Source organism: Cynocephalus volans, chromosome 13 (assembly GCF_027409185.1).
Source record: "Cynocephalus volans isolate mCynVol1 chromosome 13, mCynVol1.pri, whole genome shotgun sequence".
Classification (NCBI taxonomy): domain Eukaryota; kingdom Metazoa; phylum Chordata; class Mammalia; order Dermoptera; family Cynocephalidae; genus Cynocephalus; species Cynocephalus volans.
The window spans coordinates 38,683,152-38,700,191 of NC_084472.1; the positions used below are offsets into that span (position 1 = coordinate 38,683,152).

At 37.2% G+C, this 17,040-nt stretch overlaps 1 protein-coding gene across 1 annotated transcript in view; it reads right to left on the minus strand.

The window, feature by feature from the left end:
• The window catches only part of RIT2 (Ras like without CAAX 2), a 387,665-nt gene extending 376,129 nt beyond the window's left edge, over nucleotides 1-11,536 (minus strand). The window contains exon 1 of the mRNA XM_063077453.1: nucleotides 11,434-11,536. Coding sequence (XP_062933523.1) covers nucleotides 11,434-11,536 — 103 coding nt within the window. The remainder of the gene's footprint in view (nucleotides 1-11,433) is intronic.
• Between the last annotated feature and the right edge of the window lie 5,504 nt (nucleotides 11,537-17,040).

Consider the following 17,040-nt stretch of genomic DNA (forward strand, 5'->3'; position numbering starts at 1 on the left):
CATTTCCTGATTACTTGCCTGTCTTTGCCATTATGCCACAGGTTTTCAAACCTGGGAGGTGGGGCTTCATTCAATGCTGTGTTTATAGCACTCAGAACAATGGCTGGAATAAACTGCATATTAAATGAATGAATGGTTTGATTCAAACTTCCTTAACAGAGGGAGATTCCAATATTACTCTGATCTTTAAATAAGCTTTCACTTACAGTTCTTTTGTTTATAATATATAAACATAAGTTTGCACTTTTGTCTTATACCTATTAATATTCCCTTACTCACCTTAAGTATCAGCCTTATTATTAATATAACAAAGAATAATAATTTCAAACATTTATCATATACTTACTATAAGAATGACACTATTATATTTGTATTATTATATTTAATATTCATATCAGACCTGCAGTATGGGCTCTATTTGAAGAAGTCCTGAAACCAGTGGGAGCATATCTGAAGATCATAAACGTATGTACTTTGCCTCTCTACAATGTCACATATGCTCTCTTTTGCTGCATAGGGTTATTTTTAAGAATAGTTCACAGTTCTGATGTCCAATGGAAAATGATTTGGTAAATAAAACATGAGTTATTTTCAGAGTTTCCTATGTATTTATGGGGCTGGATGAATACCCAAGGAAATTAAAAGCAAGAAGGGGTCGGAGGAATAAGCTCTGAGTCTTCCAACATAAAGAGATCAGGAAGAACCAACAAAGTAACTTGCCTCATAAGTGAAAGAAGTGAATATGGTCCATCCTCAAAGTCCGTGCCGATTCAAACATGCAGCGCTGTCTCAGAATGAGACTCAAGAAAAATGCCCATAAGCTTGGAGAGGCAGAGCTTGTTGCAGCAGAATACTTTATGTAAACATGTTTTCAATTAGATTTTCTGAGATGAAATAGAGGCAGAAAAATATTAAAGGCTGTTATGGGTGTGTCTGAAGAAATGGTGAAAGCTTATATCAGATTGCTTAAACTCTTTCATTATAAGCAAGCAAATACAAAGGAGGGAGTAGCTAAACAAAAGGAGAAAAATGGAAAGGGACAGTTCTTAATCTTTTTAAGAATTAAGAGAGAAAAGTAGTCTTAGTATGTCTGTTTGTATTTTATAGCAGCACTAAGTTTACCTATGAAATAGATCTTGCCCGCTTGATTTTAGAGCTTACTGAAATCAGGGATAAAAAGTGATGCTTGGATGATAATTCAGTCCTATGATTGTCTTCTATTCTCGGGGCTTTCTCTTTTCTTTCATGTTAGAATAGTGGTTGTCAAAATTAAAAGTAAATCATCGCCCAGGATGCTTTTCACCGTTGCAGAAAACATTTAGAAACTTGTGGCTGATTCAGAATTCAGTGTTCTAGTAACAATCTACCTCAGTTTTTCTCAGTGTTAACCAAGAAACAATTGTTCATTGAAACAGTAATGAGCATTTTGGACTCAAAGCCACAGAGGTAAACAATGTTCTGCACTCTTATATGCTGAGGTTTTCCCAGAGCACATTATAAAACATTTTTCTTCCCTACCCCCAACTTTAGGAAATCTTATTTTCAAGAGTAGTCCTCAGTTCTGATATCCATTGGGAAACGGTCTAAGAAATACAACGTGAGTTAATTTCAGTGTTTTATATGTATTCGTTTGCTAGCTGTCTGTCTCCCCGTGCCCTCCACCCCAGAAATGTGTACTCTTCTCCTGATTCTAGAATATCTGCTGGCATGTGATCACTTCTTATAACACAGCATTTATAGCTTATTTGTAATTGGTTATCTGCCAAACTTTTTTGGTCCATATACTTACTTTGACCTATATGTGTTACTGGGCATCCTAAGCCCTAAGATGGTCTTATTCACCTTAAAAATCATTGTCACCAAAGACTATTCATGCCGGCCTGAGTCTAGGTTTTTTCTAAACCATGGCCCTACCCTATGTGCAAATACCTGCCACTTTTCTCTCAATGCCAGTTTTTTTTTTTTTTCTTCTCTATATCCATGGCTGTATTGTGAAATTTTAGAATATTGCTTAGTTTTATTTTACTAAATATTCCAGGTATTTTACTCCCTGCATTTCCTCAAAGGTGAAAAAGGAAAACTAAATTAATAAATATTTTGGAGGATTTACTACCATGAGTATCATGGGAGAATAAAAACAATAAAAAATCTATTTCTTATCTTCCTGGAATTTACAATAAAGAGAGGGAAATAAAATATAAAAAGAAAGCAAGTTAAATAAAAACGCAATATTTAAATAATATTTTAAGACCACCAATCAGATGCTAGAAGAAATTGCACAATTGTGAGTAGTTATGGAATGAATAATAATCAGAAAGAATTTTAGGTATTATAAAAGGGAGAAAACAAGTTGGACTGTAGTAGACAGAAAACATATTACAGAGCAGAAAATACATGTGCAGAATCTGGAAAAAAAAAAATCAAACTGAACAACTAGAGGAAAAGGAGGAGAGAGCTTATGTTAGAACAACTTTGTGAGTAATACAGGGAAGAAGTCTCAAGATCTTAAGAGTTTTGGGAGATAAAAGTAAAATAATTTGTTTAGTCCATTTCTGTTGCTTATAATAAACTACTTGGAACTTATAACAAAATATCTGGAACAAAATACCTGGGTAATTTATAAGAAAATGAAGTTTATTGCTTACAGTTTCGGAGGCCAGAAAGTCCATAGTCTAAGGAACACATCTGGTGCAGGTCTTGGTGGTGGCGATAAGTGAGCCAGGGGTCTCACATGGCAGAAAATGGCAGAGCGTAGAGAGAGAACTTCTCATATGCTCTTCTTTAAAGCTCTTAGAACCACAGTATTAATACTGACCAGCAGTATTAATCCATTCATTTTGGCATGGTCCTACAATCTCATCACCTCTTCAAGGCCCCACTTTTCAATTACCACAATAAAATTTCCCAAACTCAAGAGTTACGGTGGAATTAAGCTTCTAATATATGGACTTTGGCGGATATAATTCAATCAGTACACAACAATTTGTCTAGAAGACAAGTAGAATGCTGGAAGAATAGCTCTGGGTCTTGTTAGATCAAGGCATAGTTCATACATAGAGAGGGATAGAGAAAGAGAGACAGAGATACAGTCCAACAAATCATATACCAGAGTCTGCATAAAATAACATTTCTGCAGGACCTCAGCCTTGGTATCTCTGTTCTGAATGTTTCCACTTGTACTTCATTTGGCCCCTTTGCCAAGGGGTCCTTGACTCTTTGTTTCAACCCCTCACCGCCCTTTCTTGGCTCCTGACATTTGTCTCTGCTCCCTGCTTCCTACCTTTCTGCCCTCTCTGGCTCGACTCTGGTGCCTTCCAACATGGCAGCCCTTCCTGTCTGGCTAGCCTTGGGGATGCCTTCCCTGATGACTTCTAGATAGATAGTCCCACATGTCTCAAACATCAGGAGTCCAATGGGCTTTGGATGCCAGCCTGTTGGCAATGTGGGAGGAACATGGTCACTGAAGACATTTTAGCAGAAGAAAGAAGCAAAATGGTATTTCAACTATATTTACAATGGAGTGGAGAGCACATAAGGGTAGGATGTGGGAGGTTAAGAGATGACAGGCGAGGGCAAATTAGCCAAAGTTTTTATAATATTGAATAATAAATGTGTCCTTGTGCTTCTAAATAAATAGTCTTATTTCTTCAATTTAAAAAAGGTCTATATGCTTTTCCTACAATAGGTAAACATGACTTTGCATTTAAATGTAGCAATGTTGCTACTATGGAGAACAAAGGGAACATCTTATTACTCAAAATGTATTAAAGCAACACATGTATTAAAAAACTTAATTTTAGTCCAGATTCAAGCACAAGCATGTTCCATTAAAAACTGTAGCCCCTCAAAGCAAGCCCTTTGTGGCTATCGTAGCAGGCAATTGTCCTCACATCCTTTCTCTAACAGGCAGTGGTGTGCGTCTGTGTCTGTGTATGTGCCTGTGTGTGTGTGTGAGACTGTGTGTGTCACAGGTCAATTAGAATGAATAACAGGATTGTTTACAAGGGTAACTAGCACATAACCATTATTATTGTCACTAAAATTACCACCCAAGAGACCAAAGCTAGAACAAATCAATATAAAGATTTAGAGAGCAAGAGCAGACATAGAGGTGGGTATACATTGGCAGGTTTACAATATTCAACCTAAATTACATTTTCCTAGAACCGATGTGAAAGATCTTCTCTTACTGCTATCCTGCATGCTACAGACATAAGCCACCTTAGGTGGATGTGGGGAAGGAAGGGAGAAAGGAACAAAAGAAGGAAGGAAGGAGGAAGGTAGCCAACACTTTTAATAAAGGTATAATATTTTGGGCACTGTAAGCCACAGTTCTTATTTAATATTTTCCAGTGTTAGTCAGTTCTCTGATGTAATTTTAATTAATGCTATTAATGAGAAAAATGGAGACTCAAACATCTTAAGTGACCTATGCAAAGTCAAATGCTGTTAAGGGTAAATAATTAAAAACAAAATTATCCTTTTATGTCCCAAAAATTATTCAGCACTCACTATGTGCCAGGTTTTGTTATTAATATTCTATGAGTGTAAGTCACTGCAGGGGTTGTTGTTGTTCCCATTTTTCAGATGAGAAAACATAAATGTGGACTCATTAAGATTCCCAACCCTCCAGTTCACATTATTCTGTCATCATTTCTATGCTGAGGCCTCATACTACGGATCAAGGGTGGAACAAGAACATGGGCTGGTGAGTGGCATAGTGGACAGTGGTTATGGACCTTGGCTTCAGCAGTGGCTTGTACTTCACAGCATTCTTTTACACATAATCATGGGAGAATCATGCACAGACTTACCTCCCTCCATTAAACTTGGCAGTGGTAGGATGCTGAAGTGCCTAAGAATGTATGGAGAGTAGAAAAGGTCAATCGTCCCATGCTAATGCTGTCATCTTATCTGGAATGGGGTATGGCAGGCAGAAAGTGCAGTAGTGATAATCTGATGCAGTTGCCAGGAATGACACTTAGCTGTTACCTGCTGATGAACTCAAAGAACAGGTGGCACTGCTTGCACACAGTCATCAGAGAGCTGGTATTTATAAGCAAAACCTGAGTGACTGAGTTGAGATCATTGACTGGCTTTGCAAATAATAGCCAAATTCAGTAATAAGAGTTCCCTGCATGAGTATAAGCAATGCAGAGGACTGCCATCCGTCAGTGTGTGCAGTCACAATTCTGCCCCACTGCAAAGATATGCACAGAGACAATCAGTAATCATCTGTATCTCCAGTTAGGAGAAGCAGATTTTATGCTGCTTTATGGGAGGCAGAATGGCCTATTAGTGAAACCCATGCTCCAGGAAATCAGGAGATTGCTAGTCCCTGTTCTATAGCTAAGCAGCTGAACGACTATGTTATGTCACTCTAATTTCCTAAGACATAGTTCTCATTGCTTTCCAAACACTGCAAGAGTGTGTCTATCTTCGTACCCACCACATTGCATCACCATTGTCTGTTTATGTATCTTTTTTGACTCCAGTGCATATGTCAGAGGTTGTGTCTAATTGTTAGTAAAAGTTTAGAGCTTTTCACTGGTCTAGGTGCACACACACACACACACACACACACACACACACACACACACACACACACCCTCAGTTCTTATTAAATAAATTAACAGGGAAGATACTTTCTATTTGTGACATAGTATCTATCAATTACTCTATAATGCGTATATTTAGAGAAGACATGCCGTAAAGTAGAGCAGCACATAATAGATTTCAAAAATTTGCATAATACATTCAGCACACTGTTGACTTCCCTCTATAGCATAATCCCAGTTTTTGATAGATTCTTATAATTACTGAGTTGCTTGATTTTCTCCAGTTTAGGGGTTTTCATGCTTTCTCCATGTGGTCAAGATCTCCAGTGGTCCCTGAATAGACACAGACAAAATATATCTTTCTTGCTTCTATGCTGAAATATTTGGCCAGAACTCCCCTGCCTCACCCTACCCCATCTAATAGGGTAACACTCTCTGTGTTTGCATAGAAAATTAACAAATTTTCAAGTATTCTAGTGCACCTGATTTTGTTTGATCTCTGAAATATGTCCATGGAGATGCAGCTAAAGTTAGAACTCAGGGTTGCTGCATCATCTCCTCAAAACATGAAATAAAATCTCGCAGGGTGGGAAAGTGAAGACGGACAGTGGAAGCATTGCACTTAGACATATATGTGTAGGCACCTCAGGTTTCTTATTTACCATCTCTGTGTCCCTGGGCATATTACTTTGTTTTTTCTCTGCCAGTCTCAGTTTTCTCATCTGCAAAACGCAGACAGCAACGCCTTCCTCACAAGATCTAGGTGAGGAGTCAGTGAGGGAAGGTGAATGTGATAGACATTGGTCATTGGGAAACCAGAGTGAATGTGTAAATGTAACGAGTCCAGCAACATGTGCATAGTTTAGGAATCAATATATGTTCATTCATCACCAGTCCCCTTTTCTGTTAAAGACATAGAGCTGGACTAACTCTGATCAAATTAGAATCTACAGAGTGAATATAATTCTGGAAATATTGTCAGTCAACACGTTTTGCTTGAATTATGCTTTTAATTATTGCTTGAGTTAGTAGACACCAACTTACTTTTCTACTGAGCCTTACTTGGATCTCTTGGTTAATTCTTGCTGACAGAATTTCAGTGGGTGATGGTCTTCAGTATAATTAAGGTGGTAATAATTAAGGGAGAAAAGAGAGGGCCCCTGAGTGTTAATTTTTTTTTTCATTTTTCCTCTTTTCTTTTTCTTTTTTCTTTTTTCTTTGCAATCCCCAGGGTTAGGATAGCACATGGTCATGACGTGACTGTTGTTTGGCTTTGTCAGACCCAAAGTTCTGCTAAGGAAGTTAAAACACAGCCTCAGGGACTGAAATGATGTACTTGGTTGTTACCCTTGATTTAATTCATCACATAAAGGCTCGATTTTCTACCTGCTTATACCACTTCATTGAGGTTGAAGGAATTGGTTTTATGCTTCTTTCTGTTTACCTCAGAAAATACTATTTTGCTCTTGTTTTATAAAATCCTGCTACACAAAAATCTAAATTTTCAAAAGAGACAATTTGCAAATGGATACAGAGAGTATGAATGCTTATTTCACAAATGAGTTTTATCTTTAATGAGAATTCACAATGAACGTATTCTAATAAATTCTGAGTTTCATAATACTTTTTTATGTTTTCAGCTTATTTGTTTTGCTTTGCAGAACTTTTCAGTTTCCTAAGATATGTATTAAGGCAATCTCAGGAGACATTTTCCCAACTACCCCTGCAAGACACTATTATGAAGATCTTCTCATGAAAAATTATAAGCCCCCACATTCCTCCTTGCCTTTGTACACGGTTCCTGTTAAATTCTCTTCCTCAGCTCTCTCCAGACTTTCCCTTCTTAACCTCAAAAAATCCTTATCATCTTTTAATACACTATTCAAATGCCATCTCTACTGTGACTGCATCTCAACTTTTGCATCCAGATTTATTTATTTATTTATTTGTATTGGTTCTGAATATTCACGAGGCACAAAGCTGACTGTCACCACTCATGCTCAAGTTTTGATGGCCAGATCCATACCGGCAGCATGCCCATTACCACAAATTGTGATTATACCCAATGTCCCCCACCCAATTATCTCTGACCTCCTTCCCCATCCCCCTTTCCCCCACTCCACTTTGCATCCATATTTAGCCATCCCTACCCTGAGCTTCCACAGCTCTTATGTTAGAAGCCTAATGTAAACCATTGTTTTGTTTTACACATTATATTTTCCACCATGCGATGGTGTACTCCTAGAGGGCAGGGATCATGTCTGGATTCATAGTTATGAATAACATCCTCTCCCTTCTCAATGACTTGCATAGTACTTTATACATATTTTATACCTGAAGATATATATTAATACAAAATTTCACCAAGGTAATTCCAAGATGTGTCCTAGAGACCAAAGACGAACATGTAGATCTTATCTGTTATTTGCATAAGTTTCTGCCTTTCCCATACAATTTGATTAAAAAAACTCTTTTGAGTTAGAAAACCTAAGTTAATTTCTAGTCTATAGTTCTTTACTTCCTATCATCTTTGTACTTGTAGACAAATATCTTAACATTTCTGTGCCTCAGACACCTCATCTGGATATAGGGAATAGCTGTCCTACTCACCTACTTAAATTATTTGATCATCCTATGAGATCATAATACAGAACAGATAAAATATAAACAAGATCCTATCATTATTAGATGAGATCTTCTGAGTAAGTTGAATCGGCACTGGGAGAACCAGATGTGAATGCAGCAACCTGTGGTGCTCTGTCATTGAGGAGCAGCTTTCATGTGTCAAATCACAAGGACAGGAAAAAGTCAATATGAAAACACTAACAAGGACTGCTTAGACTCCTTAAACTCTTAAACTATAGTCATGAACTTGTATTTAAAAAAAAAATTGAGGGAGGGGAGATGATGATGGGCAGTGAAACAAAGAGAAATAGAAGACTAAGAATATACCTTAATGTACATCAAATTCATTAACTAATTGGTCCAATTTTTTGTTTTTCTTTTTGTTTTGTTTATTCTTGTAATCACAGTTTATGTACATTTAAATTTGTGTTCTATTTCATTTGACGTAATTTCATCAACTGTATACACATATATAATTGTATTCTACTCTTTCATTTTACATTGTTTTGTAAATAGATTTCTCATCATGAGTCTCAATTTGATTATTTTTTAAATAAATTTTATTGTGTAAATTAAGATATACAGCATGATGTTATGAGATGCATGTAGATAATAAAATGATTACTACAGTGAAACAAAATAACATTTCCATTATCTCATATAGTTACGCATTTTGTGTGTGGGTGTCAAGAGCAGCTAAAATCTACTCATTTATCAAAAATTCCAAACACAGTATTATTAATTATAGTCCTCATGTTGTATGTTATATCTCTACACTTGTTCATCCTACATATCTGCTGCTTTGTATTGTCCAGTTTTGATTCTGCTTACCCTGTATAAAAATTAGAGTGGTGGAGAAACAGCTGAAATGGGGTTAGGAGGATGAACTTCTAGATGTGACTGTCCACTATTTATGCCTGAACTTAGCAAGTCCCTTCAACTCTTGAGGCCTCAGTTTCTCCCTAGTTCAAATAGAGTGGGGATTATTTCTTGCATAACCTTCTTTTCCCTACAGATAATAACATTCTTAGATAGCATTATGTATAATTTTTAATTATATAAGTATAAATACAAATATAAGTATGTTTTATATTTATATAAAATGTTCTAACCTGCAAGAGAAGGCCAATATTGAGATCAGTGCTTGAATATTTACATACTGATAACACCAGATAAATCATAGGAGAAAATTCCAAAAGCCAGATGTGATTCTATCACTATGATTCCACTCAGCCTATTTGCCCTGTTTTCTCTTAAATTTATTTGAGGATGAGCTGCATACCTACAAAAAATTCTGCTCAAGTTTTCAGTTATAAACTGGCTTCTGCTGCACAAGTGAAGGTGAGAGCGAACCCTCTCACCCTGCCAGCCATTGCATTACCTTAAAAATCTCTGGATATTGGAATGGTAACAATAATCAGTCAGTACAAATAACGTCAGGCAGAGGTCAAAACAGAAGACATAATATCATGATATCACAGGAAAAGTATATTGTTGAAGGATGCTTTGCTCCAACATCTCTTTTCTCCAAATCCCATGTTCATGTAATAAAATGAGGTAGACTAAAAACTAGTTATTCTGTCGCCACATCCCACAAACTCCTAGTGAAATAAGAGCACCCCAATCCAGCACACAAAGGCAATGCAGGGTCACATTATTCAACTCTTGCAGCGTATCCCTGACCTCGAGAGCTGCTGGTGGCATTTTCCGTTGACCGGACTTCCCCCTTTTTCCCTCACTGTTTCTGGCTGACTGTAATGTTTTAAAGCATGGCAGTATTTTATGTAGGCTATTTTTCTTCACTCTTTCTCCTTCCTTCATTTCTCCCTAAATCCTTAACTATTCTTGATATGTTCCCTCACAAGCCATTATATTAAAGAAGTAAAAAAAAAAAAAAAAAAAAAGCTATTAAAAATCCCTCATTTGTACAATTGTGAAGCTTTTCATTTCATATTTCCTTCCTAGAAGAGATGACTAATTTATCTCACTTTGACAAGCATTTAGCTGCTGTCCACATCCAGAACTACTTATTTCTTTTCTTTTTTATGGCAGTTCCTTTTTTAGGAGAAGGTAGTAGAGGGTTAAGGATGCTCAGTTTTATGTCTTTCATTCTTTTCTGACCTCTTTACTTTTGCTGTCCATTAAAGTCACATTCTTTTCCCCTTTTCCTTCACTGCTCAACTTTCTTATTTCCTGTGGAGCTACTACCAAAGTTATCAGCATTTTCATTTCTTCTGCCAAGAATGTTGTCCTTAACTTTGAATTTTATTTTATTTATTTTTTTGTCGAGTACTAAAACTGATAAATTGTTTTGATACTTTTTGCTCATGCTAACTCTTTATTCTGCTTTTTGGCACCCCCAAATATGTATCCCCAGTGGGATTGTTTTTACATTTATATAAATAGCTACGCCTATCTGTTTACTATCTAGTGAGATCTATAATTCCAAGGTATCCAACATTTCATCAGCCTCAAACACTACTATATATCTATTCCTTTAATTTTGTATATTTGGCATTTTAAGCTCCTCAGGAAACTCAACCACTGACAACTTCTGTTCTTTATGCACCAAAACAAATATACCAGTCTCTACCTTTATTACTGCTCTATGTTCCTTTATTGCAGCTTTCTCCTTTAAATCAGAAAGTTCTGTTTGATCACCCTGCATGGGTATTACAATGAATACCATTCCCTAAACCACTGTCACTTTCAAAAACCAACTTCCTCTGGCATTCAAAACTCACACATTCTATGTCAGACCACAGACCAAGAAAAGGAGACAAAAAACTCCTAATCAAATCAACAAACATAACCATCAGCACTGGTAATCTTAAGTGTGTGTCTATGTTTGTACAGGGGTGTTTAATTGAATATTTACAGCACGTTTTTCTTTATTTAAATATTTTTGAGAACAGGAACACATTTTTCTCATACCATGGCTATTTAGTAAATATTGTTATTATTTTTTAAAAAAGACATATCAGTTAAGAGCAAATATCACCCAGCATAAAATCACAGGAAAAAAAATATGCTCTTAAAGTTCTGTATATCATGCCTGGCTCTCTCTGCATTCTACTGACTCATCAGCATCCCTTTAACAGTCCTTACACTTCTGAACATCCTGCCAGATGCTCTGCATTCAACTGCTGCAGCTAGCCCTTAATAGAATCAGCATTATTTTTTTCTTTCACTCTACAGAGTTGCTTCTATAGAGGTCCCTCCTTCCCCAGCATTTGGTGTGAAAACTTACCGCTTTTACCAACTCCCCCTGCTCCCAGCATTACCACCTTGTACTCTCTGGACCCTCCTGATGCGCTGCTCAGGGAGCAGCCAGCTTCATTTTCTACCTCCATCTTACCCGAGGGACTGGAGGAGAAAAAAAGAAGGAAAAAGTCACCCGTGTCAGGTGCTTGCTTGGATATTAAACAATTCTAAAACTGTGTCAAAAGAAAGGTTTAGTAAGAGGTAAGAACCATCAGCGTCGGGCTGGCTGCTGGTCCTCTGCTCCAGCGGGTCTCATAGCAACCACTTCAATTGCTTCCAATAAAAATCTGGCTCTCACATCCCCCCCTCCTTCCGATCCTTCACTCTTTCAGGTCTCCCACGATTTCTCTCTCTCTCTCTCTCTCTCTCTCGCTCTCTCTCCCTTTTTCCTTCCCTCCTCTGATTCATTCTCCATTTCCCTTATTCACTCCCTGTCTCTCTCCTTTCTCTTTCCTGCCCACCCCACAACAGAGTAGCACTTGTCAGAGGCACACACATATTTGACTCCCTTCCAGCTAGGCTGCTAGAATGGAGTGATTCTGAGACTAACGGAAGGTGCTGTTTCTTACAGGCTGACTTCTGTAGCTACAGCTTCAAAGACACTATATTGTTTTAAAATCAGAGTCAATTAATTAAGAAGGATTTCTCCTGTTTTTATTCTTGCTTTTTATCACCGTCTTCCTGCACAGTTCTCATGCAGGGAAAAGGGAGGTTACCACTTCAGAAGGAAATAACAAAACAAACAAAACGGCAACTCAGGGCTCTTATGGATGGGTGCTTGGTCGTGTTAAAATAATACCTGGCTAACAGAAATTGTTCCAGCTCACTTGACAACTGCAGTTCTCAGAAAAGGAGGTAATTGAATTAGGTCATTGTCATGTTTGGACATGGATTATCTTCGTTTACTCAAAGCTATTAGAAACAAACTAAAACACAAGGACTTGCCAAGAATGAGAGAGATACTTGATACAGAACTTTTGCTGACAATTATGGTCATATAAAAGATCATAAAAGACTATCAAGTATACAAATTTCTACTTTTTATTTGAATTCTTCTAAAGCTTTGTGGTCTTTGCTTTTCTCTGGAGAGCTTCCAAACTATAGAGGTTTTAGGATGTTTTCAGTAATCCCTAATTGTCAGAGTCAGACCTTGTCTTTCAGTAAAGATGATGCTGTTTATTGTCTATTTTTTTTCTGTAAAACTTGGATGATGATTAGGTGTAGTCATGTATTTGGTGTACATAGGCGTGTCTTTCTATCTAGCTTTTAAGCTCCTGCAGGAAAGGAACCATATTGAATCAATTCCTTACAACTCTATAGTGTATGACCAAGCACTAGGCACAGAGAAAGCACTCAACATATTCTTGCTGGTCACTGGAGAAGCTGCATATCGTCATAGCCAAGAGTACAGGCTCTATAGCTAGACTGCTTGTGTTCAAATCTGGGCTCAGCTACTTACAAGCTGCATAACCTTGGATAAATTATGTCTCCTGCTTGTGCCTCAGTTTCTTAATTTATAAAATGGTTTACCAAAACCCTACTTTATTAACTCATTGGGTGAGGTAATGTTTGTACCATCCTTAAAATAGTGTCTTGAAGGTTGTAAGCACTACATAGATATATGATACTATGGTTGTTTTATTATTATTTTGAGTCAGTGGTGCTGCCAGTCCACTGTTTGTAAGCACTCACCAAAAAAGAAACTATTTTTTCACATGTTTATTTGTCATCTGTATATCTTTTTTGCTGAAGTTTCTGTTCAAGTCTTTTATTTATTTTTATATCAAGGTGTTTGTTTCCTTATTATTAAGCTTCAAAAATTCTTAATACATTCTGGGTGTATGTATTTTATCATATATATGTTCTGCAAATATTTTAGCCTAGTCTGTGGCTTTTCTTAACAGTACCTTTCAAAGAGCAGGAGCTTTAAATTTTGATGGAGTCTAAGTTGTAATTTTTTTTTTCTTTTATGGATCATCCATTTCATTTTAAATAAAATTTTACACAGTGGTTCCATTCCCAATTGTTTTTTTTATCTTCATTACCCTTTTATTACAAATTCACTTACAGTCATAGGTTTGTTTATCACTTTTCTGTTTGTACCTGCCAAGTTTTGCCAACTCTACAGCCATTTTTTCCTCTGAGTTGCAGAAGTGAAACTGCCTCCTGGATGTTCCCATCAAACCCCTGCTTGTATCTTAACCTCAGTATGTCCAGAAAGACATCGCTCTCATTCTCAATACACAAAGTCAACTCTGTGTGCTCTCTTTGTAGGGAGCATCACCAGACATACACACACCCTCTAAGCCCTAGCTTTATTTCTGCCTCTTCTAATATTTGACCTCCCTGGCTGAAATCACATCATAACTAACAAAGTTACTCCCTGAGTACAAGGTCCCTGCCCTTTTTCTCCTTCCACACTGCTCAGTTCATCCTATACACTGATGTCAGGGAAACCTACCTGAAATGTCTACCTGACTGACCTTGTATACACATTCATACATCAAATGCCTTAATGATACATGCCGATAGCTTAGAATGGCACATAGGGACACAGAGCGTTTATTCCAGTCTTGTGTTCCAGAAAAGCCCCTCACATTCCATACAACAGAGGCAGGCATAATAGGCTACTTGCCTGTCCTCCAACAAAACTATAATTTCCATGACTGGATCTAATAAAGGACTGTGGCTATATTAAAACTTTCCTGTAATTGTTTAATTGAAACTTCATTTTTCAATGAAATGGAATGTGTAAACAATAGTATTTAGCTTCAAGGTCTTTCTTGTTTTTGTTTCTAGTTCTGTTGTGGAAATTCTTATGACCTTGAGCAAATCACGTGTCTTTCTAGCTATCGGTCCCACCATCTGTTACTCTTTTCTATGTCAGCCATTCAGATTTGGTGGAATAGCACAGGCATTTTCATGTCAGCTGTGCCCTTGGTCCTGTTCTTTATTTATCACACTTATTTTAATGTTAGTTAAGAGATAAGAATACAGTATATGGAAATGTCTCTTTACAGTAAATAAATGAATGGCTTGCTAAATATCAATGAGCACTGAGAGGAAAATTTAGCTAGTGAATTGGCTTTCTTCTAAATTGTTAATGTATCTGTCCATATAACTTACATGGAAGTTAGGAGAAGTGTAGTGAGATTTTCTAGTGCTAAAGCCTTCTTTGTCTACCTCTGCTTTGAAATTCTAAGGCATTCTTCCTCAGTTTCTTCCTTTGAATTACAAAGGGTCACAAAATTTCCTGATTGATAATGGTTGAGTTTTGAAGCACTATAATACTACTACTGATTTTCAGTTTTACTTAGTGACTTTTGTAAGTTTGCATATTGCATGCCTTGACCAGTGAGCCCAAGAATCTGTGTTGTGTGTGTGTTTGTGTATATTTGTGTGTGGTGGTGGTGGGGGGGTATCTCCCAGATGTATACATGCTGATTGGAATGGAACCGTTAAGTAACCAAAATAATTTTTTGACATATAGCCCTGTGTTGGGGAAAATTATTAAATAATAGAGACTGCATTTGATGTCTCCGAGCTACCCCGGCAGGTGTTATCCTCTCTGGATGGCACATCATTCCCGTTGAGTGCTCATCCCTATCAAATTAAGACTCAGGTGTTCAGTGTTTGTTCAGAGCCACTTGACTCTCTGAGCAGGGTCCAAGTGCACTCTACCTCATCTCTCTGTGCTGCTCCTGCTCACCTCTCCAGTCCTTCTTAGAGGACAAAACTGGAAACTAATTTAAGAAGCAATTCCCTGAAAAGGAATATATTAGCTCTATTTATGTGGATATCTTTCTAAACTCTTTTAGGAATTGCTAAGGCATTCAGTCACTGAAATAGGTCTGTAGGGGAGAAGTTTGAAGCATTGAAATTTCTTTTCTTACTTCTATGGTTACTGACAGGTAGAATTCCTCCAACCCTTGTCTGCTAAGCCACTCTTCCCTTTGTTAGAGCATATACTGTATGTATTACAATGATTTATTTACATTTTAGTTCACTCAACTAAAATATTGTGACTTCTGCTGTATTCAACTTAGTTCATAACTCCTGGATAAATGAATGTTTGGCAATGCACATTTATCTCTCTAGGATTTAAGACTATCAAAGAACGCAATTTCAACAAATTGAGTTTTAAAGACCTAATTGGCTTTTATTAGCAATTTATGGACCAGGCAGCATCCAGTTTACAAAATAGACAGGAGCACTACCAGGTGTGGCAGAACAATTCATTTATGTAAGGCAGCTAGAGCAGGAACAAGGAAATATCACAGTGCAAAAAGCAGATTCGTTAACATTAACTTCCTTCAGGCTTCTTTCCTTGTAAGAGTGAAAGCAAAGGGAGCTTCTCTATCATGCTGGGTCGTGTAGACCGGGCATTTTTTGATTGGCTACTGTGAACCTCCTGTTTTTTCGGACAGCTGGATTTTTGGGGGATTTGGCTGTCATCTCTCTCCTGATTTTGTTGAAGGTCAGATTCTACAAGTAAACAGCTGAGGTTTTGGTTTGGTAACATGGAAACTTAGCACGAGTGACTCGATTTTGGCTTGGTATGCTGTGACCTATTGCAGGACTTCAGTCCAGACCAATGGCCTCTCACATATTTTATTTAATAGCACAGTGCCTGGCACATGCTAGGTAACCAAGATATTTGAGTTAAATGAAGGAATTACTGGCACCAAGTAGGTGGCCGTATATTGCCGCTATTAATGACATTAACCTTTCAAGGTATATGCTTTACTATTTATACCCTCGTAAAAAGATAAATTGTGGTGGCAAGAAAGAATTAGCAACTTACTTAGTTCATAACCCCGGGATAAATGAATGTTTGGCAAAGAATGTTCTAACCATGAAGTGTAAGACCGTTGTAAAATAGAAAATAGCTCAGCTGCCCAGGCCAAATGATCAACTGAAAACATCAAGGCCAAAAGATGAAGAGGAAAGAGCTACTTTTGTGAATGAGGGACAGATTTTGATCTGCAGAGCACAGACTTCTAACTCATACTGACAGACTCACAGCATACCTAGTACAACTCAAAATGTGAATACTTCTGGTTGTAGAACTTATTAGGGTTAAAATACATGTGATTTAAATAACCCACATTCGTTCATTTATTCACTCAACATGGATTCGTTCATCAAACCTGCATTAGTTTGCTCATTCTCAAATTCATTCATTCCACAACTTTGTTAGGTATATATATCAGAAAAACAAAGTACAATATTGTATTGTCTACGAGTTAAAAGTTATTACACACTCTAGTGTGGAAGAAAGGTACCTGCATACCAGGCTCTGAAATAAACCAGAACATGACAAGTAATTGTATAGGTGAATAATCAGAGTATGACAGGATTTCAGGGGAAGGAGAGACTGACTCCAAATAGGAAGATAAGTGAAGTGTCAAGGGAGCGGAGTGCCTGGGGCTAGGACTTAAAGTACACATATTCAAAGTTTAGAGAATAGAGAGTATTCAGCAAATTGCAAGTTGATAACATATGGTTAATGCCTAAAAATATAGGAACATAGTCCATAATTGGGATATAGATGAGTCACAGAGAGTTTTAAATTATAGCATATAATTTCAAT